The sequence below is a fragment of the Ictalurus furcatus genome, chromosome 5, assembly GCF_023375685.1.
Source record: "Ictalurus furcatus strain D&B chromosome 5, Billie_1.0, whole genome shotgun sequence".
NCBI lineage: Eukaryota > Metazoa > Chordata > Actinopteri > Siluriformes > Ictaluridae > Ictalurus > Ictalurus furcatus.
Window position 1 is genome coordinate 9,650,981 of NC_071259.1, and position 23,383 is coordinate 9,674,363.

The window sequence follows — 23,383 nt, forward strand, 5'->3', positions numbered from 1 at the left end:
TCCACTTTTCAAGACTCCAGAGCCCCAGTGGTGAGGATTCACTATCCTGGAATAAGGCAATAACTTATTCTATGCTATACCTGGTTGTCTAGCTTATTTTATCTTGGCACTTAATCCATTTGGCTTAAAAATTGGATAAAACATTACAAAAAAGAAGAAAGAAAAAAAACCCTTAAGAACTACAGTCTCCTCCTCCTACACTGAAGACATTTTTGAGTTTGAGATAAAAAAAATAAATACATATGAAATGATCCATCAGAATTTCAGCTTTCATTTCCTGACATTTAGATCGAGATGTGTTAAACAACTTAAAACATGGCACCTTTTGGTTTAACCCACCCAATTTTCAAGTGATCAAAAATATTGGAACACATGACTGACAGGTGTTTCTTGTTACCTAGGTGTACCCTGTTAGATTGATTGTTTAAACAATTAATAGCTCTGAATATCTACTCTTGGTTTGAGCCCTGGGTTTTGCCTGTGAAGCTAAACTGACATGAAGACCAGAAAGCTGACTATGGGAGAAAACCAAGCTATTTTGAAGCTGAGAACAGAGGGAAAATAGATCACAGCCACTGCACAAGCATTGGGCATAGCTAATATAACAATTTGGAATGACCTGAAAAAGGAAAAAATGGACATAGGGCAGAGGTGAAGGTATCACAATCCACCATTTGGAGAGCAGAAATATAGAGGCCACACCACAAGATGCAAACCACTCATGAGCAGCAAGAATCAGAAAGTCAGATTGGAATTTACAATGAAATACAGACATGAGCCACAAAAGTTTTGGAACCAAGATTAACCTCTACTAAAGTGATGGAAAGGCCAACATGTGGAGAAAGAAAGGATCTGCTCATCGGTCAGACAAGTTGGAAGAAATGTCATGCTTGGGCTTGCATGGCTGTTTCAGGAACAGGCTCACTAATCTTTATTGATGATGTAACTCGTGATGGTAGCAGCAGAATGAATTCAGAAATCTATATAAACATTCTGTCTGCCAATTTACAGAGAACTGCATCTAATCTAATTGTGAGGAACTTCATCATGCAGCAAGATAATGACTCAAAACACACTGTCAACACAAAAGACTTTATCAAGGGGAAAAAGTGGAAGGTTTTAGACTGGCCAAGCCAATCATCAGACCTTAACTGAACAGAGGCATTTCACCTCCTGAAGAGGAGACTGAAGGGAGAAACCCCCAAAACAAAAAATAACTTAAAGAAGCTGCAGTACATGCCTGGAAAAGCATCACAAAAGAAGAATGCAACAGTTTGGTGATATCACTGGGTCATTGGCTTGATGCAGTTATTGCAAGCAAGGGATATGCAACCAAATATTAAGTGTTATTTATTTTCTTTCATTTTTTTTATTTCTTAAAGAATATCTGTTGCAATACTTTTGCTCATATTAAAATTGGGTAGTCAGCCACCACAAATGCCATGTTGTAAATTGTTTAACACATCTAGATTTAAATATCAGGAAATGAAAGCTGAAATTCTGATTTATTGTCTCATGCATCTTTTGATCTTAAACCCAAATGTCTTCATTGTATAGCAAAAACAAAAGCATTGACCTTGTTTTTACAATACTTTCACAGAAGTCTGTATATGAATAGATTATGTTATATAAGTATTTAATCTGTATTTAAATAGCATATTTTAAACAATATATGGTGTCTGAGTTAGAGGGGACTATTTTAGTGGGCATGACCAAGCACAGAAGAGGTGGAGCAAAAGACAAAAAAAAAAAAAAAAAAGGGAAAAAAACTCAGTTTATCTAGCTGCTAGGTGCAGATCTCTGAAGTAGTGTCAGAAATCTTTTCATGTGGCTCTTTGTAGACTCTCACATTCCTGCAATGAAGCTGTTAGTCAGCATCAGAAGTGTATTTTGCCTCTGCCTGCTTCATCTGGCAGCTGCTGACACCAGTGCTCTCAATATAGTAAGTAATGTAGACAGGTTGTAAACTTAAAATTAGTAATTCACATGTATAATTTTTTTTTTAATGATTGTGTTTGTTGTTATTGTTGTTGACTTGTACCTTTTTTCTTTTTTATTCTACACAGGTTGTAACATGTACCAAAACAAATGGTAAGTGATGTGCATCCTTTTGGAATGAAATTAGTTATCAATTTAACCAAGTTGTTATCCCAGTGTTAATTCTCTATTTGTCTTTTTCAAGAGTAGTCGAATTTGAGCCGCAGGAAACAGGGTTTAATTAACAAGATTTATAAATACATTGCTGTTTAGAAAAGCATTCATAGATTCTCAGGTTTGGGCTACGCCCCTTAATTCTAAGAGAAGTATTAATGTCGCAGCAAACAAATATATTCTAGCCAATTCTGTGCTTTCAACTTTGTGGCAACAGTTTGAGGAAGGCCAACATATGAGTGTGATGGTCAGGTGTCCACAAACTTTTGACCATCAGAAGCTACATGATCATACCTGACCACGACACTCATGCCAATTTAAATTTCTGTGATGCTCTACCAGCAATGTCTGTAGAATGCCTTTCTGTTTGCCAATACTGTACCTTCCTAAACAGTTCGGTCACAACTCTAATCCAACACACTAAATGACTGTTAACATGATCGCTTTGGTTATAAAGCGCAGACTCCCAGTAGATAAAGATGCAGATACTTTAGATGGTGGAATTTGCTAAAGTCTGGAGTGTGCATCTAGCTCTGCTTTACTTTAGCTTTCGTTTGTATCTCACTATTTACTGACCTGTTCAGCTTTATTAAAACTATATATACTGTATGCACACAATGGTGTTTTTTTTTTTCCAGCAACCCATTTTAAATGCACAAAATAGTTAGCAACATATCCTTTAAGTCGTGTAAATTGTGAGGTGGGGCCTCCAGGGATCTGACTTGTTTGTCCAGCACTTCCTAAAGATGCTCAATCAGATGGGGAATTTGGAGGCCAAGTCAACACCTTGAACTCTGTCATGTTCCTCAAACCATTTCTGAACAAGTTTTGCAGTGTGGCAGGGAGCATTATACTGCTGAAAGACGCCACTGCCATTAGGAAATACTATTGCCATAAAGGGGTGTACTTGGTCTGCAACAATGTCACGGTAGGTGGTATGTGTCAAAGTAATGCCAAGATGCACATGCACCCAGCCATCCACACGATGTAAAAGAAAACTTGATTCAGACCAGGCCACCTTCTTCCATTGCTCCATGGTCCAGTTCTGAAGCTAACGTGCCCATTGTAGGTGCTTTCATCAATGGACAGGAATCAGCATGGGCACTCTGACCAGTCTGCAGCTATGCAATTCCATACACTGCAAGCAGCATTGCACTGTATGTTCTGACACCTTTCTAAAATATCCAGCATTAACTTTTTCACAAATTTGTGCTACAGAAGCTCTTCTTTTGGATCGGACAATACAGGCTAGCCTTCGCTCCCCATGTGCATCAGTGACCCTTGGGTGCCCATGACCCTGTTGCCAGTTCCCCGGTTGTCCTTCCATGAACAACTTCCATGAACAAGACCTGCAGGTTTGGAGATGGTCTGGCCCATCTAACCATCAAAATCTGGTCCTTGTTAAAATCTCTCAGATCCTTACATTTGCCCATTTTCCCTGCTTCAACTTTGAGAACTGACTGTTCACAGGTGCCATTGTAACAAGATAATCAATGTTGTTATTCAAGTAACCTGTTAGTGGTTTTACTGTTATAGCTTCATGTTATACCATATAAAGACATTCTAGACAATTGTGTGCTTCCTACTTTGTGGCAACATTTTGGGGAAGATCCACATATGGGTGTGATGGTTAGGTCCCATACTTTTGCTCATATAATGCATGTACCAAATATGGAGAACATGCTTCCTCAAATAGTTTCAAGTTAAAGCTTAAGTAGAGGCACATTTGAGCCCTAAGCAACACAGAAAATTAAATATCAACATAATTGAATCCAGTGACCCAATCGCAATAAACTGGATTATTTTTGTGTTTAATCTACTCCATTATAAATGATTACCAATAGACATTTTTGGTCGTGGACTGGGTATCTGTATAAATAATGTATATATTTTTTAAAATTCTGTTGAAGATTTAAACCCTGACGAATGTTGGACACTATGCGAACCCAATCCTTCTCCACTGCATGATCTTAAAGTTCAACTTACTTCTCTGAATGGAGCTCCAGCATCTCTTGCTCTCAACATAACATGGTCTATATACATTGACGGTAAGTACTATGATTTCTGATATTTATTTTAAAAAATGGTACATTTGACCTTTTTTCAACTTGAAATAGAGCCTGTGATAAAATGCCTAACATTTAACATTTAAAGTTATGATGTACATACATCTTCAGCTGTTCTATGTTCAATGTAGCACAACAGCATTGTATAGATTCTCATATGTTAATATAAGCAAAAAAAAAAAGGCATTAAGGTAAGAATGGGAAACAAAGATTGTGAAAGATTATGATGAAACTTTTCCTTGCAGGTCACATACATTAAGTATGATTTTTGCCTTGCAATGTTAGCAATAATATATTGAGGCTTCTGTTTTTATATTCACCTTTGGATGTGTGCTTGCTTTCTTTGCTGAAAATTTGACTGTCACCAAAATCCCACAAAGTTGGAAGAACCACTGGAATGTTTCTTTTCTAGGAAGTATTCAAAGTATTACTGGCACATGGATAAAAGTGAACACGGTGAGATACAGATGTGGATATCAACCTCCATTTACTTCAAAACAGGTCCACACTGGTGATTTAAAGCAGGTAAGACCTTCAGTGTTATTTGGTTAAATGCTGTATTGGATTTTTTTAAAAAATGTATATATATATATATTTTTTTAACTTTAAAATTGTAAAAGACAGATATTGCAGAGGAATTTTTTCGAAGAGGCAGTGTGTTTCAACATGTAATTTTCAATATGTTTATTTTCAACATAAAGCAAATACACATTTTTAAAGCACCTAATTACACATTATATGATCTTCATTATATGATCTTTCCAGTTGCTTCAACAACTTATTCTTTCCAGGATAATTGTTTGAAATAACATAGTCAAGTCAATGAATAAAAAGTGGTTAAAAGTTTATTCATAAGCTCAGCTTTCTTGAATAATTTCGTATAAAAACATTTTATTACACTGCTTTAGGTGCTACCCACGTTCTCTAACCCATATATTCACTTATAGTATTCCCTTTTATTATCTAGCTTTGGTTCAATTTCACAGCCACAGATGTCAATATTGAACCCAGCCACTCTTACCAAGTAGATGTCTATAATCTTCCTCCAGCACTGCCTGACATGCGATCCAGATATTCAAAACAGGCAAAGATACAAGCACCTGGTTAGTTTTTTATAAACATACTTAAAGAATCATGCAGTTTTTCTATTGTGAGTTTATTTCAGATCATTTATACTTCTTCAAATATGTTGTAATGTTTCTTTGGCCCCCACAGAATGTGATGATGAACGGATGAAGGATCATTCAACATGTTTAAACACGGCCCTTCCTACGCCAACCGATGGAAGCATGCAATTGTATGGTAATCAGGGCCTGAAATCTGATGTACTACCACATAGTTATTAATAATAAATAAATGTCGCTGTGCACTTTAATAATAAGTTACAGAATGGAAAAGTCTGGAATAGAATACAAAGTTTAATTGAACTCCATAATTGGCTGCCTAAGCAAACTGGTTTAAGAGGTAAAACCATTTGATGTTAAATTTAAGAAATATAAAGCATACATAATATTAATTTCATGAGTGTTCATGAGTTACTGTATCCTAATAACAGCTAACATAGTGATGTCATTAACGTGATGTCCGTTACGGTTAAAATTTCTAGTCTAGTCTATTGACTAGAGAGGTCATGGATTCAAAGATCCTCAACAAAACAATCATTCATTCATTGATCTTCAGTAACCACTTTATCCTGGTCAGGGTCAAGGCAGATTCAGAGTCTATCCCGGGAACAATGGTTGCAAATCAGGAACACACTCTGGACTGTATGGGTCAGGACATCACAGGGCATCATGCATGCAGACATTCACAAACACATTCACATTTATTGTAGCCAATCCATCAAACCCACATGAAACACAAACAGTAACCCAAGCTGAGGATCAAACTAGGAAACCTGAGGTGCGAGGCAGCAGTGCTACCTGCTGTGCTTATAGATCAATGCTAGTTCTGGAATTTAACAAATACATGGAAGACATCACAAAAACAGTTTGGAACCCGTTTAAGCCAAACCTGTTTGTTTTTCCATCTCTCTAGATAATAATTTCCAAATAATTACAAATAATTATTTTGAAAGGTGTTGTATTAATTAGTTAGCTAGAGACAGATTGTGCACTGTTCAACCATTTTATTACTTATGTTATCAGAGCACTGGAACATTGCTGCAGTCCAAATGAAGGATGAAATACAAGTCAAATTTGATTCTCACATGAAATCAGAGATGTACGAGATCAGACTGCGAAGAAAAACGCATATCCTAAGCTTTGCTAAGGTGACAGTGGTATGTAATGCTTAGGTACTTTCTAATTTGTGGTTGGATTATTTGTAAACCTTTTTGTTTGAGGCACTTTTTTATATTAAATGCTGTTTGTTTTCTATTTGTCTCATAGAATGGAGAAATTCAAACACTTAAAGCAAACCTGAACTATTCGGGTCCATGTGACAATCTTACAATATGGGTGTGTCCTGGTGTCCATCCATTTTAAAATTAATTTGTTAAAACTTTGGTATTACAGTAGCCACATTATTAATCTTTTAGGTAATTTGTTACTATAGACCTCAATCTTATCGTTGCAGATAACACCATTTTTTGAGCATTGTGGATTTACATGCAAATCGGTTTACCACAACGTAACCTGTCAAGGTAAGTATTCCAGTGTTCTGTTGAGATGACCACTACAATGTAAAAAAAACAAAATCTGAATGTACAAAACTCTGGGTGATTCAGGTCAAGCTTATCAAAATTTTATTTGCAGGACATAAATGATAGTTGTCTCCTATTAGTGCAGTTTTCATCACATGGAATGGGAATCACTCAATGTTTGAAAATTAATGTCCCAAATGCTTGCTTTTTATCTTTGCACATCAACATTGTCAAAGTTCAGACTTTGTAGAACTGTAGGTATTAGGGAAGGTGATAGTGCCTCACAGCCCTTCTGTACATGAGCTGTTCTGCTGACCTGACATTCAGATGAACAGCAAATAAACAGTTAATCAGGAAAATAAACAGAACATAAAGTAATTAAACAGTAAATTAGTAGAGAAATGGTGGATTTATTTTTACAATGTAGATATTTATCTTTACAAATTTAAGAGATTGAAGAGGCACTGAATATCCTATTTTTACAACTGATTGTTTTTGATTTGTTGTATATTTTATCCCATCTACAGCTGCACCAAGAGAAGGTAAAACATCAGAGCAACTATTAATTGATATGCATCTTTAAACTGTGATGCAGTCATAAGCAAGTGTGGCATTTCTTTCCAGAACCAAAGGAATGGGAACCTTCTGTCCTGCTGATCAGCACTGTGTGTGCAGTAGCCATTATTTTGTTATTTATCTGTAAGTCGATTTAATTTTTTTTAATTTATTTTTTTTATTCCTGTGCACTTCACTTGAGATGATGATGATATACTGTTTGTTAATTAATTGTATACTGGTCTTCCACCATTCTTTTTCTGCTGGTATTTTTCCTTTGGTCTGTAGACAGTTTAGAGCTGTTCTGATTTAAGTGAGCTTGAAAATGTAACAGTATCCACTTGGAGGCAAGAGCAGACAATTTTCAAGTGATGGTCTGTATTGGTGTCTTGGAGTACTTGTAGAAGTACTCACAGCTTTGTTCTTTTCCACATTTTGTAGTGTTACAACTGCAATTATACAGTCATGTGAAAAAAATAAGTACACCCCATGGAAATGGTTGGCTTTGTTGATATATTTTGACAAGCAAACATTTGATCCTCTTTGAAACAATGCCTATTAATAAGTTGATACCCTACCAGTCCATACAGGATTTTGCAGCCTGTTTTTGTGATTGTTCCGGCCAAAAAAGCTTGATTTTGCTGCAACATTTTAAAAAATTTGCGATGCAATTTAGGAGTTTTTTTGTGTTTTTTGCAGAAAACTACTTGATTTTTGGTGAACTCTCAGTTGTATAATTTGTGTGGTCTTTCGCCGTGATGTTTGTTGGTAAATGAGACCTTTTGGCCGTATTCATGTGCGACGCATGTGAATTGAAGATGACTTTGGCTGAATGCATGTTGTCATGATGTCACATGGCACGTTGTCTTTGCCCAAATCTGCGGAAAATCTGTGGTAATTCGTGAAAAATTGCAAGCTCCTCAGAATATTGAGGAGTTTCCTTGATTTTGCATTCATTTCTGCGATCGCAAAATCACGAAATCCTGGAGGGACTGCTCTATCAAATGACACATAGAATTGACATTTTGTAGTAGTTTTCACAATTTAAATGAACAAAAAACAGATCAGTCACATGGAAAAAGTAGGTACACATGTACATTTATCACACCTTCAAAAATTAGAATCAGGTGTTCAAGGTTGGGTGCGAGTGATTAGAACCTGGTTAGGGAGTGCAGGTGGAAACTGTCTTATTTATACCCCTCTCATATCTATTGTCTGGTGCAGAGTTGGGTATAACGCGTTACAAAGTTACTGTATTCTAATTACTTTTTCTGATAACACAGTAATTTAACGCATTACATTTTAAAATTATGACATTTGATTACAGTTACTGATGTCAATAAAATTACGTTACTTGCATTACAAATTTATTGTTAAGAGAACAATGTTAAATAAAATGGATTTTTAAAATAATCACGTTTGCTCAAGGCATAACCTGGCATGTGCATTCAAGGCTGTAGCCCTGAATAATTCTCCACTTGGAGCGGTTTGTCAGTACGTAACTGAACGTCAGTAAAAGAAGACGGTAGTGTTATAATTTTATATCTTCACTGAACGGAGACAAGACCAACCAGACAGGGTTTACAGGAAAATATGTGGAAACACTTGTGTCTTATTGGCTGACAGCTCTCAATTCTGCCAAACGCTAGCTCACACAGTGAGGAAAAATGGATACACGCCAATTTTCTTTTTAAACCAGTAAAAGGGTTGAAACTGAAACCCTACCATCCTCTCATGCTGAGCAAGAAAACAAGCTGTGTAAATGTCTATATGAGTTCCAGTTTACATGAACATGATAGGAGCAGAGCATAAGGAAATATAATGTACTTTGTATTTAACTGTAGCAGCCCATACAATGATAGCTTAGTTGTGCCTCCCCTTGGCTAGCAACAACAAACTAGCCTAGTTAGAAAAGTTTCATATTTTATCAGTCTGGTTGTCCTACAACGAGCCAAGGCAAGATTTATGATAAATCCGACTTTTTCTGATCAGGTCATATATGATACACGTGCTAAAATTACAGAAAGAACTGGGTTTCACTTTGTAGTGTATTTCTGTAGGTTTGATAGGTTTTGAAAGTAACTTGAAAGTAAAGTAAATATGATTACTTTTTACATGCCATAATGTAAGCAAATTACAATTTTAAAGTAGTAATTAGTCATCTGTAGTGGATTACTTTTTTTTTTGAGTCACTTACCAACACTGGTCTGGTGTTCCCTTTGCTAATGGGGTGTGTGGTGTCATCATGCCAAGATCTAAAGAGTTCTATAAGGCCTTCAGAAAAAAGATTGTGGATGCCCATGAGTCTGACAAAGGATTTAAAAAGATCTCCAAATTATTTGAAGTACATCATTCCACTATAAGGAAAATAATGTACAAATGGTGCAGATTTCAAACGACTTCCAATTTGTCAAGGACTGGCCATCCCAGCAAATTCAGCCAAAGAACAGACAGTCTGATGCAAAAAGAAGTCTCCAAGAACCCCAAAATTTCATCACAGGATCTGCTAGTAAGTCTTGCAACTGTTGGTGTCAAAGTGCATGCTTCTACAATCAGAAATATATTGCACAAATTTGACCTGCATGGGAGGCGTGCCAGGAAAAAGCCTTTGCAAGACTACAGTTTGCCAATGAGCATGTAGGCAAAAACCAGGCCTTTTGGAATAAGATGCTCTGGATAGACAAATTAAAGATAGAGTTGTTTGGCCACAGTAACAGCAGACATGTTTGGCTCAGACCAAAGACAGCTTTTCAGGAGAAGCACCTCATACAACTGTGAAGCATGATGGTGGAAATGTTATAGTTTGGGGTTGCTTCACTGCCTCAGGGACTGGAGAGTTGCATTCGTTGATTCAACTATGAATTCTGCATCATATCACAGAGTGCTTGAAAATAATGTGAGGCCAACTGTCTGAAAGTTGAAGTTGAACCAAAAGTGGACCTTTCAACAGGATAATGATCCTAAGCACATTAGCAAATCCACTAAGGAATGGCTCAAAAAGAAGAAATGGAGGATTATGGAATGGCCTAGTCAAAGCCCGGTTTTAAATCTCTGAGTTATTGTGGGGGGATTTGAAACGGGCATTACTTGCAAGAAAACCCTCAAACACCTTGCAACTGAAAGAATATTGCATGGAAGAGTGGTCAAAAAATTGCCTGGTAGACAATTATGCAAGACTCCTACAAGAAGTTATTTCTGCTGAAAGGGGGCAATACTAGCTTCTGGGGCCAAGGGTATACTTATTTTTTTCACAGAAGAATATCACATCTATTGCTGTTTCTGTTGATTAAATGATTGAAAAAGATTGTTTTCCTTGTGGTTTTGTTCAAGTACATCAACTTCATTAATAGGCACTGTTTCAAACATGATCATATGTTTACTTGTCCAAGTATTCCAAAAAAAGCCAACAATTTCTATGGGGTGTACTAATTTTTTTCCACATGACTGTATGTGTCTTCTCTCCTCTCTGGGGTTTCACAGAAATTAGGGTAAATGTCAGATTACTCATGTTTTTTTTATTGTAAATAATTTTACCAAGTAACATTTCTTAAACCTCTGTTGTCATCATGACCTTCATTATCTGTAATATGTGTCAATGCTTAACCTATGTTGAATTTTTATGAATCCATTAATAAATGCTCCACTTCCAGGCCATTTCTGGAGACTGCGGATGAGATCTGGCTATTTCAAGCATGGACTAGACACAGCAAAATCAGTGGGAGTGCTTATGGTGTATCCTGCAGTGGACAGTGTGTTCCAGAATGCTGTGATGACCATAGCTGACTTATTGCAAAGTCATAGAGAGCTGAATGTAATCATTGACATGTGGCAGAGAGGCAGTTTAGCGGAACAGGGCCCGCTCCGCTGGCTTAACACACAAGTGGGTTGTGCTGAGAAAGTTCTCATCATCTTGCCTCCTCAATACGCTGAGTTCCGCAATGACACAGGTAACATGACAATTGGTACATTTCCTTTCAAACGTTTAGCCTATTTGTAGTGTTGTTTGTTAATGCTTTCACACTTCCACAGGCTTGTTACTGCTGAACCTATACAGTTAAATGTAATAATTTTACATTATATAAACTACAGCTTGAAACAAAGTTTAAAAAAAATAACTCATTCAGTGAAACTAAATACAATTGGCAGGCTTTGTAGCTGTGTAATTACTTGTGAAGGAGCGGAATTGGGCTGCATATATGATCCTTTGTCCATATTGTACAACACTCTTAGAAAAGAGTTCTTCAAAAGGTTCATTAAATAAATGGTTCTTAGTTTCCAAAAAAGGGTTCGTTTTATACAGAACCTTTTAAGGTCTCCCTGATGGAAGCAATAAAAGACACAAATATCTAAATTTTAGTTAAATTCACTAAGAAAAATATACAAATTAAGCATCTAGGTTACTCAGGGATAGGCAAAGGCAACTAAGCCTGGAATGCAAGGAACCCATATCTCACTAGTCTCACGCACAGGCTCTCATTCCAGATCAGATTGAGAGTCCGTTGCCGATCAAAGTAAATTCTGCAAGCTGGATTTGACTGATCAAATCTGAGAATTGGAATGGTTAACCTGAATACAGTTTTTTGAATATTTGAATTATTGAACATGATTTTGATAACATTTGTAACTTATTTATTTATTTATGAAAATTAATATTAAAATGTGAATCTCTGAGCAGTGAAATTAAACTATTTTGAATTTCAAGGAGGTTCATTCAGGTTAATTGAGTAACAGATTTTGATTATATGAATCCAATTATTTAAGTTTCTTTATTAAAATGCACCTATTATGGTTTTTCAAATATTACCTTTCGCATGGTGTGTTATAGAGCTGTTCGTGAATGTAAAAAGTCTGCAAGGTGTAAAAAAAAATCAAAGTGCACAGCAAACGGGGTTATTGACTCCCAAATGAAGGAACCAATTCTGAACAGCTGACATGAGTCGTTAGTAATTCCAGACTTACTTCCTGCACAAACCTACATAGATTTGTAACAAAAAGCCACGCCTCTGGTCTGGCGAGCTGAAACCCGTTATGGTAGTTGGTGTATTTTTTTTTTTTTTTTTTAAACATGCTGACAGCGGTAGACTAATCACAACAGACTGGGACATCTGACTAATCAGAGCAGAGTATGTTCTCTGAAAGGAGGAGTTTAGAAGGAATCCTTTAGAACGGATCATTTACTGAGTCGTTTTTGACACTGGGGAAAAAAAGGTAATGCTGCAATTTAAATTATGAGCATACACGTAAATCTATTGTATGAGACCTTTAAAACAAAATTAGGCATGTTTCAAAACCATAATAGGTGCACTTTAAATATTCAACTGCTAAATTCCACATCTTTGTCTCTTTTATCCTACCATTTCCCCGCAGAGGGACAACCAAAAGAAGCGTTAAAGGTTCTAAATTGTCTACAAATTAACCCTAATTGAAACTAATATGAAATCCACACTTTTCCACAGCCTGCTTGAATCCCAACATGGCATCAGTCATAACAGATTACACTGTTCCAGCATCTGCCTGTGAACTTTTCTCATTGGCACTAAACCTGGTTGCTAGCTGTGCCCATGATCCCCAACAGTACCATAAGTTCTTGGTGGTGCACCTGGAGCATGGTAGGCACAGAAGCACAATACCAGTGGAGCTCAGAGGCTGCAAGGCCATTATTCTACCCAGAGATCTGGAGAAACTGTATAAACTGTCCACTAAGCAAGGAGTAACAATCTCAAGATGTAGGTCTGAACCATACTGCTGTAAAGAAACAGCTCAAAAGGTCAGAGTTGCTGTGCAGCAGTTGGACAAAAGAAATGGTTTGTCTTACCAAGGCAGAAAGCAAGCCCCAAAGTAGTAATTACCTCTCTGGTGTTCAGATCTTGTGATAAAGGCCAGATTAACTGTTTTTCCTTTCAGATTCTTTTATTGCTTTTTCCTGAGGGTATACATTTAAAAAAATTGTTAAATATATTCCACAATTTCAAATACCAGGAAGGAATAGAAACGTGACTAAACCCCTAAACCCTTATCTTGTAACATGACTGCTTGAATGACAGTAGAGATTAAAAATAAAAATCCCATTTATTATTTTTTTATTATTTTATACTTAGAGTGATGGATTCTATATTCTGATTTACTTTGTGTCATATTTTTACACTTTATTTCAAATGATTTTTTCTTTGAACTTTTTTCAGCTTGGGACAACTGCTGACAGAACTTAGTATCTATAGCTCAGATCTGTGTAACTTAAGCTATATGATAGTGCTGACATTGATAAGCTAAATAGTTTATCTGAGTTCTCAGAGGTTCATGATTTGCAGAATTTGATAACATGCATTTATGAAGGTCACATCCTTGATGTCAAGGGAAAAAAAACAGGATACCACATAATAAGCAGGCTTCACATTTTGTACAGATGATAAAATCTAAGACCAGTTCTTTTCTTTCCTTTTATTATATTTGTATGTTCTTTTTTAAAAACAATGGTAAAATAAAATGGCGTGGTGTACACATTACGCGGTTTTGCAATTACCTTAGCAAATAATATATACAGCAACAAGTACAATTATCCATTCTCCTACATCACAAACTCACACACTCTTTCACCATACAAAGGCTGCTCTTTCACGGAGCATGCGTGCACCAAATCTCTGCCATTCTCCCTGGTGGATCCACAACTCCTGGGTGGTGTCCAGACACGCCAACACTGCTCCACCCTTCCAAGCCGTGAGCCGAGGGTCCATGTCCTACAGAGACATTATTGGGGGTTACTTGGACTGGAATAGTTGACCCAAGATACAAAAGCTGGTTCTTTCTTGTAAACCTTACTGCATTACATGTATAAATTTGTGAGAATGCCTTACGAAATGCTGCCCAACCTGATTAAATATACCAACTGTAAGTCCTAACTGTTAATTAAAAGGATTTTTAGCGTTTTCAGAGTGTAGAAAACGGTAGTGTCTGCTCTTTCCTTGAAACTGATTGATTGACACAGAGGGTGCTTCTCGTTTCTTTAATTACAACCCATTATTTCCTCTTTGCTTTCCTTTCCCTGCTTTTTACTCCTCCCTCTAAGGATGCAGAGAAAGGATGCGAGAAAAGGAAACAAGTACAGGAGGAATCAAAAACAAACTTATTTACCAAATGAGACAGTCTCGCTCACGAACCATCACTTTACAGCGACTTTACTTATTGATGATGTGTTTTACAGCTGTGTTACTGTATAACAGGTCCATCTATACCAGGGGTGTCCAATCTTATTCACAAAGGGCCGGTGTGGATGCAGGTTTTCAATCCAATCAAGCAGGAGCCACACGTGATTCCACCTGTTTAACCAGTTGAGCTTGGCTTTCAATAGACTCCGGTGTAGCTTCTGCTTGGTTGGAATGAAAACCTGCATTCACACCAGCCCTTTCCGGATAAGATTGGACACCCCTGGTATATACAGAACAGGGATTACACACTAAATAATCCTTAATTAACACACAATTACACACACTTAAATGTTAATATTTTACCCTAAATATGATTTTACTCATCACTCGACTTCCCCATTTTTAAGGTAAAACATTCATTGATTTTCATGCAAGGATTTGATTCATGAGAGTGTGTAGTGTTTATACTGCAGCCTTGCATCACACGCTACAACAAAAAAGGTTTCCACAGAAAAAACACCTATGTATTGGTGCTCTCCTCGATTCTTCCTATTGCATTTTAAGAACTGGTACATCCATTCATCCAAAGATGATGGGCTTTGATGGATTTCTGGGTCATGGGGTGAAGAAAGTAAGATGGAAGAATCTTGGAGGCACCAGTTAAAGTTTTAGGAAGCACCCTGAGTGATTGGGTGACAACTACTTTCCCAGTTTTATATTCACCTCATTCTCCTCATGTGTTGAAATGCTGCTAGACTACAATACATGACTAGTTTTATGCACTGAAAAAAATGAAAAATGACAGCTACTAGCACATTTTCTAAATGTCGGTATTATAATTTTCTTTCTTGAAGAATTGACAGTATGCCTTCTCTCTTTGCCCTTCCTGGTAACTGTCACCCATACAATTTTTTTATTTTTTTTTTTTAAACAAGTTTAATGTTGTTTTAACAAGTTGAAGTGGCAGCCAGGCACTCAGGTGAGCATTTGATATGTATAGAAGGCAACTGACAATAGGCTTTACATCCAGTGCTAAAACCAACTTAAAAGAGAGCACTGCTTTTATATTAAACACATTCACCCCTTAAAAATATAACTTTGAAATGAAGCATTTCAGTTCATCTGTATGAACCTCGGACAAAAGGTGAAAGGAGGATGAAAAAATATGCTAATGAACACACTGAAGTGCTACTATCCATGCCAATACCTTTGGCCGTGTGATGACCTCTACGTTCTCAACCATACGGCGGAAAGATGGAGGCATTTTGTTGAGAATGCGATGCTGAAGGAATTCTTGTGCGCCATGAAACAGGAGTCCACCGCCCACCACCAGCACAGAGCTGTACATCTTCCTCTTGGTCTCATCTGATGCTGTCAGAAGAAATCCAAAATGAATATACTTGTCCACTATTGAAGAATGCACTCTTATGTCTATCCAAATGTTTTGTCATTTTTAAACAATTTTACCAAAAATGTCAAATAAGAATAAATAAATGCAAGGCAATCTTTCTGTATTAAACCTAGAAGTGTGTCTATATTATTCATCTACTTTATTAGGAACACCTGCACACCTACACATTTATGCAGCTTATCCAAACAGCCAATCATGTGGCAGCAGCACAGTGCATAAAATCATGCAGATACAGGTCAATAGCTTCAGTTAATGTTCATATTCAGTTCACATACTGATCAGAATGGGCAAAAAAGTGTCTCATGTGACATTAACTGTGGCATGGTTGTTGGTACAAGATGAGCTGGAATGAGTAACTGCTTACAGAAACTGCTGATCTCCTGGGATTTTCACATACAACATTCTCTAAAGTTTAAACAGAATGATGCAAAAAACAAAAAAACAGTAAGAGTGTTGGATTGAAGTACCTTGTTGATAAAAGAGGTCAGCAGAAAATGGCCAGATTGGTTCAAGCTGCCAGGAAAGATATAGTAACTCATATAACTACTCTTTACAACCATGGTGAGAATAAAAGCATCTCAGCATGCACAAAACATCTAACCTTGAGGTGGATGGGCTATAACATCAGAAGACCACATTGGGTTCCAATCCTGTCAGCCAAGAACAGGAATCTGAGGCTATCTTGCACACAGACTCACCATAACAAAGATCAAATGTTTTCTTCATTGTGATGTTTGATGTGAACATTAATTGAAGCTCTTGGCTTGTATCTGCATGATTTAGGATTGCATTCTTCTGCTGCTACATGATTGACTGATTAGATAACTAATAAAGTGGACAGTGAGTATATGTTTATATTCTGGGCTAATCTTTGCATGCAAGTGCTATCTGTGACCCATTCTGTTTTAAGAAGTCAGCTCAACAACATTACACCCACACTGTGATGTTTATTATTATTATTATTATTATTATTATTATTATTATGTTACTAATATACATCATAACTAATGGACATAATCACATGAATATGTCTAATGAATGTCATTCATCCAAGACAAAACAAGGTATGCTGTTTTTACCACAACAGTCGATGCTGTGCAGAATAGCTTTATCCAGTCCAAGAGCTTTGCCTTCGAACTGGGTCATTGCTGACTTCCTGGACAGAAGGACAGAAGGCGTGTCTTCTGGGTCAGCTCCGCTCGGCAGAGCATCTCCCTGTGAATGGCCAAGCTCCACATCTTGAGTTCCTCTCTCTGTCTGGTCACCTCCTTGGCTGCAGGATTCACCCTCAAAGCCCGAAGGCTTAGGGAGACCCTTCCTTTCCATGGATTTAGACGACTGAAGGAAGAGTGAAAAATTCTGAACATTTTCAACGTCAAAGTAAAATAAAGATTGTTATATTGAGTTAAAATAGAGAGAGAGAGAGAGAGAGAGAGAGAGAGAGAGAGAGAGAGAGAGACATAAACCTACTCATCTTCAGCCCTTACTTGGAATAAACATTTTGAAAAAAAAAAAAATGAGACAATGCTGTTCTTTAGCAGAAAGGCAGTATGTACTTGGTCTTGTTTGCTCTGAGTACTTAGTAGGTAGTGTTCATCATGTGGATCCTCAGGATCTCCCTGGGAACGATGCTGTAAAGTGGTCATCTTCTGTCCCACAATTCCAAACGCAGCAGGGTAGAACAGAGCCATGGGAGCCTGTGAAAATGGAAAAACAAATAAAAGACACACACACACATACACTTCAAAAGAAAATCAAAAGAACTGCATATGTTAATGGATGATAGGTTACTTCTCATTCAGTCTGCACATTAGTCATCTGGCACAATTATCAGCTCACACAACACATTTTCATTAAAACTATCATTTATAGCCCTGCTTGTATTTAAGATATTGTGGTCTGGATTAAACTAACTGTATTCAAGTGACCAGTCAAAAACAGTCCGTACAGGATGTTTTCTATGCTTGATTTTGCTATAGCTTTTTAAAAAAAATTGTGATGCAACTTGGAGTTTATTGTGCTTTTTTTGTGGAAAACTACTTGAATTGGTGAAATTGTTTTGCACAGACTTTTGCAGTGTTTGTTGGTAAATGGTTGTAGTGAAGCCAAAGTAAGAAGTCTCTACCTGTAGCTTCTCGTCACCGAGCCGCAACTGATAGAGGATCACTGGGGATTCTGGGAAGCGAGTGCGAAACTCATGGTCTTGCAATCCACATATGTCCTGTTGGAAAAGACATTCAAGACATGAAAAATGTAGCCAAGAATTTCTTTATCTATTTCAGCAGGATATGATGCATGTGCACGCATACCTGGTCAAGGTGACAAAAAGTCTCCTTAAGTTGCTGCAGCAACATGCAGTCCAGTCGCTTGCCTAGCTGGCACTCTCGGTAAGGAAATCCTGCTCGTTGCATCAGCCAAAAGAAACATCGCGTCACATCAGAACCTCCATATGCAAGACAAAGCCTGTACAGGGCAAAACATACATGTGTTCTGTGTGGGTTCCTCCTTTACAGAATATAAGTATGGAAAATCAGTATTTTGCGTCATCGTTCTAGGATTGTTGGCAATACTGCATGCTTAGTAGTGCATGATTGATTAACTCATGATTTGCTAAGTACTACTTAATTCATAAACGATGAATAGGACTGTCATGATAATTACATTATCGACTTATCGTACGATATACGGATATGACCTCAATAATTTTTGCCTTCCTCGATATTGCCCACTGTGTTTACATGCGTGTTTGTGTACATAAGAATGTCACCATGTCATGTTCGGCGAGTAGAGACAGATACAAATCCAGTTTAAGCTTTTATTTGTGGAATTTTTGAAGAAGAAAAATCTAGAAAGAATAGTTCTAGTGTTTCAAATAATCCAGTCATTGTCAATAATGTCGGGGATTGAGACGATTAAGCGTTGTGCGCTGAAGCTGAACAGTGAATGAACAGCGGTAAACTGAAGCGCTTTACTAGCAGCTTAATTAACTCACCTAAACACATCCTATACACATGAGATTAATCAAACATTTACACAACATAAACGTAATATTACAACTTGCATCTGCACAAAATGACGCGAATGCACAAGTGAATACGCTCTTTCCCTAACAATGCACTAAATACAGACAATGAAGAACTACAGCATAAAGAATTCACAATATTGTATTGAATTGCAGTAGTATTCTCATTGTAATTATTTCATGAGATCAGGTTTTCACAACAAGAGCACTTTTCACGTTTTTGTTGATACATGTTTCAGTTAATATACAAAATGTGTGAATGTTTGGTTTTATTTTTGCATTTTCTCTTTAACTATGCCATTGACCAACATTCAATGCCATTTTAGACAGAGTAAAATTGACTAAAATTAATAAACATGATGAGACAAAATACAGACTAAATTAGAGGATATTTTCGTCAGAAGACAAAAACTATGCTATTATATTACCATTAGATCAGTGGCATCAAATGGTCTTAAAATGACAATTATTGTTTATCACAATTATCTCTGGGACAATATATCGTCCAACAAAAGTGGTTATCATGACAGGCCTGAGCATGAGCTTGCTCAATTATTGATGACGTAGTAGTAAATCGGGAAAATTTGGAAACGCTTCGTTTGTTAGTACCTCAGGCACCATGATGTAAAATGCAAAATGATTATCCTCCAAAATTGAAATTCAATTAAACATTCACCAACTCTTTATTATAATACACTCAACACTAAACAAAGAAAATATTCCCCCATCTTTCATTTCACCTGGAATTTCGGTGGGACACGCCATCCTCCACACAACACACGCTGGTCTTCTGATCACCCACATCTACCACACATGCACTACTCAGTCCACTGCCAAACGCAGCACACACTGACTCCTGGTGTACGATGATTGCTAAACACACAAACAACAAAGAGTAAACATTGAATCAGAGATCACTGAAATTAGATCTCTGACAGATGTCCTTAAAATCTCTTAAAAATTTATTGATGACCATGTAGAACACACTGCCTGAAATTTTTGCATGCATAAGTCAAATGTGAATTATTTGCAAATGTTAGCATCAGTCTCTTACCTGAGAAGCCCATCTTAACGAGGAGCATATTGAGCACTGCTTTCACATGCTGTCTATTATAGATGTCTGGAATCAGGAGGATGCATCTGTAATACTGGAGACACAACCGAAGCCAAAATCAGTCATAACTGCCAGCCTTTCAAACTAACATCTAATGTGAAACATTAAAGGAAAACTCCACCCTGAAACACATTCAGCATATTTATATTGAAATATTATGATGTTTTGCATGATTCTGGTGCTGTATTTTGTCATTCCTGTGAGAAGTTATCCGTTGTCTGCTAATGTCACAGGTACACGGTGTTAGCGCAGTTACAATAGCGTTTAATAGGAGGAAAAATGTCAACAATATTAAACATAAGGGATAATGATCAGGTTTCAGTGTTCGATCCTAACAAAAAGAACAACCGCTTCTGTTCTTAGCCACCATTTTCCCGCAACGTCATATTAACGAGCCATACAACAGAGAAGTAGTGGAGACAACAAATGTCGCATATACAACGAATTTACAGCAGAGACTTGGTTCAGGTAGATCTGAAATCACATTGTTAATTCAAACATTAATATGCAAGTCGTTCAGGTGTTTTTTTCCTTTCAAGCTACATTGTTTTTCTCAAAAGCCATACCTTCAGGTCCTTAAGAGGAACTTCTAAAAGCTTCTGAATGGCATGTGACCAGATGGTTTCCAGGTCTGCTAGTACAGCAGTTAGAGAGCCTCCAGGCCCACTGTGGACATTCAGCTGACCACGACAAATAGGCCAGTGTAAGCTGTAACAGTCTGTGGGGTTCACATGTAATGCCTGGACATGGGGGGGGGGGGGGGGGGGGTTGGACGATAAATAGGTCTGAGGTGAAAAAGGTTATAACTCAACAATTTAGATTCTATCATCGAAAAATTCCATCATTTACATTGCCATAGGCAAAGCCTTATATATTGAGGAGGAATGGTCACACAGTCTTTAGGGGGGGGTTCACACTGGCTTTTGCAGTAGCACTATTATTCCAGATGCTGGTCTCCTAATTTTTGATATTTTGGGTTGTGTGTGAACCATATGCTTACATCTCCAAGTTATCAAAAATGGTATGGCCGCAAGTGTTACCATTTTCTGTGAACAGCAAACATCTTTACTCTAGGTGAGTAATTATGCAAACATTATGTGAATGATAGGTAGGAAGCAAAGCCAGTCTGCACTGCAAATGCTGACTAGTATAATAAGAAGTTAGCTGCTGCAACAAGCTGAATTTCAATGAAAACACACAGTTTGGTGTATTAAAACTACCGTATGTAGGGTTTCAAATTTTAACTAGTCTGAACAGGTACCAAAGCCAAAAACAAAGGTAATAGAGGACAAGGTCCACACTTTATCTGTGGAGTGTTGATAATCAGTGGGGGATGGAAAAAGGAAAGGAAAAAAAAAAAAAGAAAAAAAAAAAAAAAACAACCACCAAAAAAATCCTTGTGTGTCATAGGTACAGTGTAGAACAATTTTGGTAGCGTTCCACGTGCAAGCGTGTTGCAACAGCGTTCCACGTGCAAGCGTGTTGCAACAGCGTTCCACGTGCAAGCGTGTTGCAACAGCGTTCCACGTGCAAGCGTGTTGCAACAGCGTTCCACGTGCAAGCGTGTTGCAACAGCGTTCCACGTGCAAGCGTGTTGCAACAGCGTTCCACGTGCAAGCGTGTTGCAACAGCGTTCCACGTGCAAGCGTGTTGCAACAGCGTTCCACGTGCAAGCGTGTTGCAACAGCGTTCTACTTCTCACCTCGTCTCCTACTAAGTATTCTGGTTGGTGAACAGTATTAGTCCATTTCTGCCTCGAGTTAGGATCCAAAACAGCTGGACGGACCTGCCTGTTATACACTCTGGCCTGTCAACACAAACACACACTCACTAATAAATTCACTAATATATCTACTCACAGGTCTTCTGAGGACAGTGTACAGACAAAAGCATACTTGTTCAGCAGACACTGGAGTTCTTCTGGCCCCGCTGGACATTTTTTTAGACCAGATAGCCTGGTCCACCATCTTGAGACCATTTTGCCTCTGCTCACCACTTTCTGGTCTCTAGGGGAAACCAAGTAATATGTTGAGAAAAAAAACAAAACACAGATAAGAACCTTAGTAAAGGGCAGAGCCAAAAAAAAAAAAAGTCACCAAAACCTTTAGAGCTTGCAGTTACTAGAGTCAGATTGCACATATCAAATAATTTGCCCACAATTGCAGTAATTTCTTCAATGAGTTATGGATGATCTGTTTGGAAGAGAAATAGATTCAAACTTACATTCAGGCCTTCTCGTATCAGCCACACATCCTCATAGCGCGTCTGACCTGGCCGTTTATGTCTACGGGCAATGACATGTGAAATAGTAAGGGGCAATGTGTCTGTAGCTCGGCCTATGCGGAGCGTCTGCGATCCAGGGCTGATCACCACCACGAAATTGGTTTGAATTTGCTGAATGGAGAGCCGTGACATTTGCATTAGATTTCAAAGATTTTTCCAAGTACTTTCTGGGTAGATAATCACACCTTTTTCAGCATTAACACTGAAGCACACAGATTTAATATTGTAGAAAAGGCAGTGGGTGTTACGGTGACAGTGGGTAACATTGTCCCCTCACAGCTTCAGGGTCTTTGTTTCAATCCTGAGCTCAGGTTACTGGCTGTGTGACATTTCTGTGTTGTTCCTTCAAATGCCCCAAAAACATGCAGATAGGAAGATTAAACTGCCACAAGTTACAGAAGATGAATGCATGAATGAAATGTCAGTAAGTATGTTTCAGCAGCTGAATAACTGCTAAATTAAAATTATTTTTAATTTAACGCCTGAAAAGTATTAGCATGCCTTGGAAATACACAAGGGGAAAAATGCCCAATGTTAGCTGTAACACTAAGCATTGTTTCTTTTGTTTTTAATTTGTTGGTGGTGTTTTAATGGTTAAAAGAAAAAAAAAATAAGAATTCTCCAGCCGTTCATTCAAAATCAAGTGTTTTAAGACGTATAAGCAATTACTTAAACTAAAACCAAGCAGTTAAATAATTTAGTTAAAAATAACTAACAGAACTAAGACAGCCATTGTTTATTTATTGACAGCTCACCTAACTAGTAAGTTAGCTAGACAGTTAAATAACCTAATTATCTAGTTAGCTATATAAAACTCCAGCTTTGCTTATCTATTTGACTTCAGCACCCAAATATCACCATTACACCCTTGAACTGATGCAGAAATTAGATCTCTGCTTTTGAAAGCTACTAAACAACGTGTACAGCACTCTGCTGGCTAAAGAGATGACACAGTCACTTACCTCTTGTAAAGGCTCTGGGATAACAGGAGGAAC

At 37.5% G+C, this 23,383-nt stretch overlaps 2 protein-coding genes across 4 annotated transcripts in view; one reads left to right on the forward strand and one right to left on the reverse strand.

Moving 5' to 3' along the window:
* Positions 1–1,843: 1,843 nt before the first annotated feature.
* On the forward strand, positions 1,844–13,407 carry LOC128607650 (interleukin-17 receptor B). The gene is made up of 13 exons (XM_053624726.1): positions 1,844–1,942; positions 2,067–2,091; positions 4,062–4,199; positions 4,630–4,742; positions 5,185–5,320; positions 5,433–5,519; positions 6,365–6,498; positions 6,608–6,676; positions 6,795–6,861; positions 7,389–7,403; positions 7,486–7,560; positions 11,067–11,363; positions 12,873–13,407. The coding sequence occupies exons 1-13, from the start codon at positions 1,859–1,861 to the stop codon at positions 13,256–13,258; spliced, it is 1,626 nt and encodes a 541-aa protein (XP_053480701.1). The 5' UTR covers positions 1,844–1,858; the 3' UTR covers positions 13,259–13,407.
* Positions 13,408–13,839: 432 nt separating this feature from the next.
* Positions 13,840–23,383, reverse strand: part of actr8 (actin related protein 8) — a 9,896-nt gene continuing 352 nt past the window's right edge. Inside the window, exons 1-13 of one of the 3 annotated variants that reach the window (XM_053624725.1) lie at positions 23,351–23,383; positions 22,329–22,389; positions 22,001–22,111; positions 21,808–21,912; positions 20,672–20,845; positions 20,046–20,139; positions 19,732–19,864; positions 18,279–18,432; positions 18,095–18,190; positions 17,457–17,666; positions 17,049–17,307; positions 15,766–15,929; positions 13,840–14,150 (exon numbers count right to left, since the gene is read on the reverse strand). The exon at positions 23,351–23,383 is cut by the window's right edge and continues 352 nt beyond it. In XM_053624725.1, coding sequence (XP_053480700.1) covers positions 14,007–14,150; positions 15,766–15,929; positions 17,049–17,307; positions 17,457–17,666; positions 18,095–18,190; positions 18,279–18,432; positions 19,732–19,864; positions 20,046–20,139; positions 20,672–20,845; positions 21,808–21,912; positions 22,001–22,111; positions 22,329–22,389; positions 23,351–23,383 — 1,738 coding nt within the window. In that variant the 3' untranslated portion in view covers positions 13,840–14,006. Of the gene's footprint in view, positions 14,151–15,765; positions 15,930–17,048; positions 17,308–17,456; positions 17,667–18,094; positions 18,191–18,278; positions 18,433–19,731; positions 19,865–20,045; positions 20,140–20,671; positions 20,846–21,807; positions 21,913–22,000; positions 22,112–22,328; positions 22,500–23,350 lie in introns of all 3 variants that reach the window. The other 2 variants (XM_053624724.1, XM_053624723.1) reach the window with 2 other exon arrangements.

Excerpts from the sequence above, each read along its gene's own strand:
- LOC128607650 (XM_053624726.1), top strand. The coding sequence starts at position 1,859 with ATGAAGCTGTTAGTCAGCATCAGAAGTGTATTTTGCCTCTGCCTGCTT. Across the intron at positions 4,743-5,184 it reads ACACTGGTGATTTAAAGCAG|CTTTGGTTCAATTTCACAGC; the intron begins GTAAGACCTTCA and ends TTTATTATCTAG. Across the intron at positions 11,364-12,872 it reads TGAGTTCCGCAATGACACAG|CCTGCTTGAATCCCAACATG; the intron begins GTAACATGACAA and ends ACTTTTCCACAG.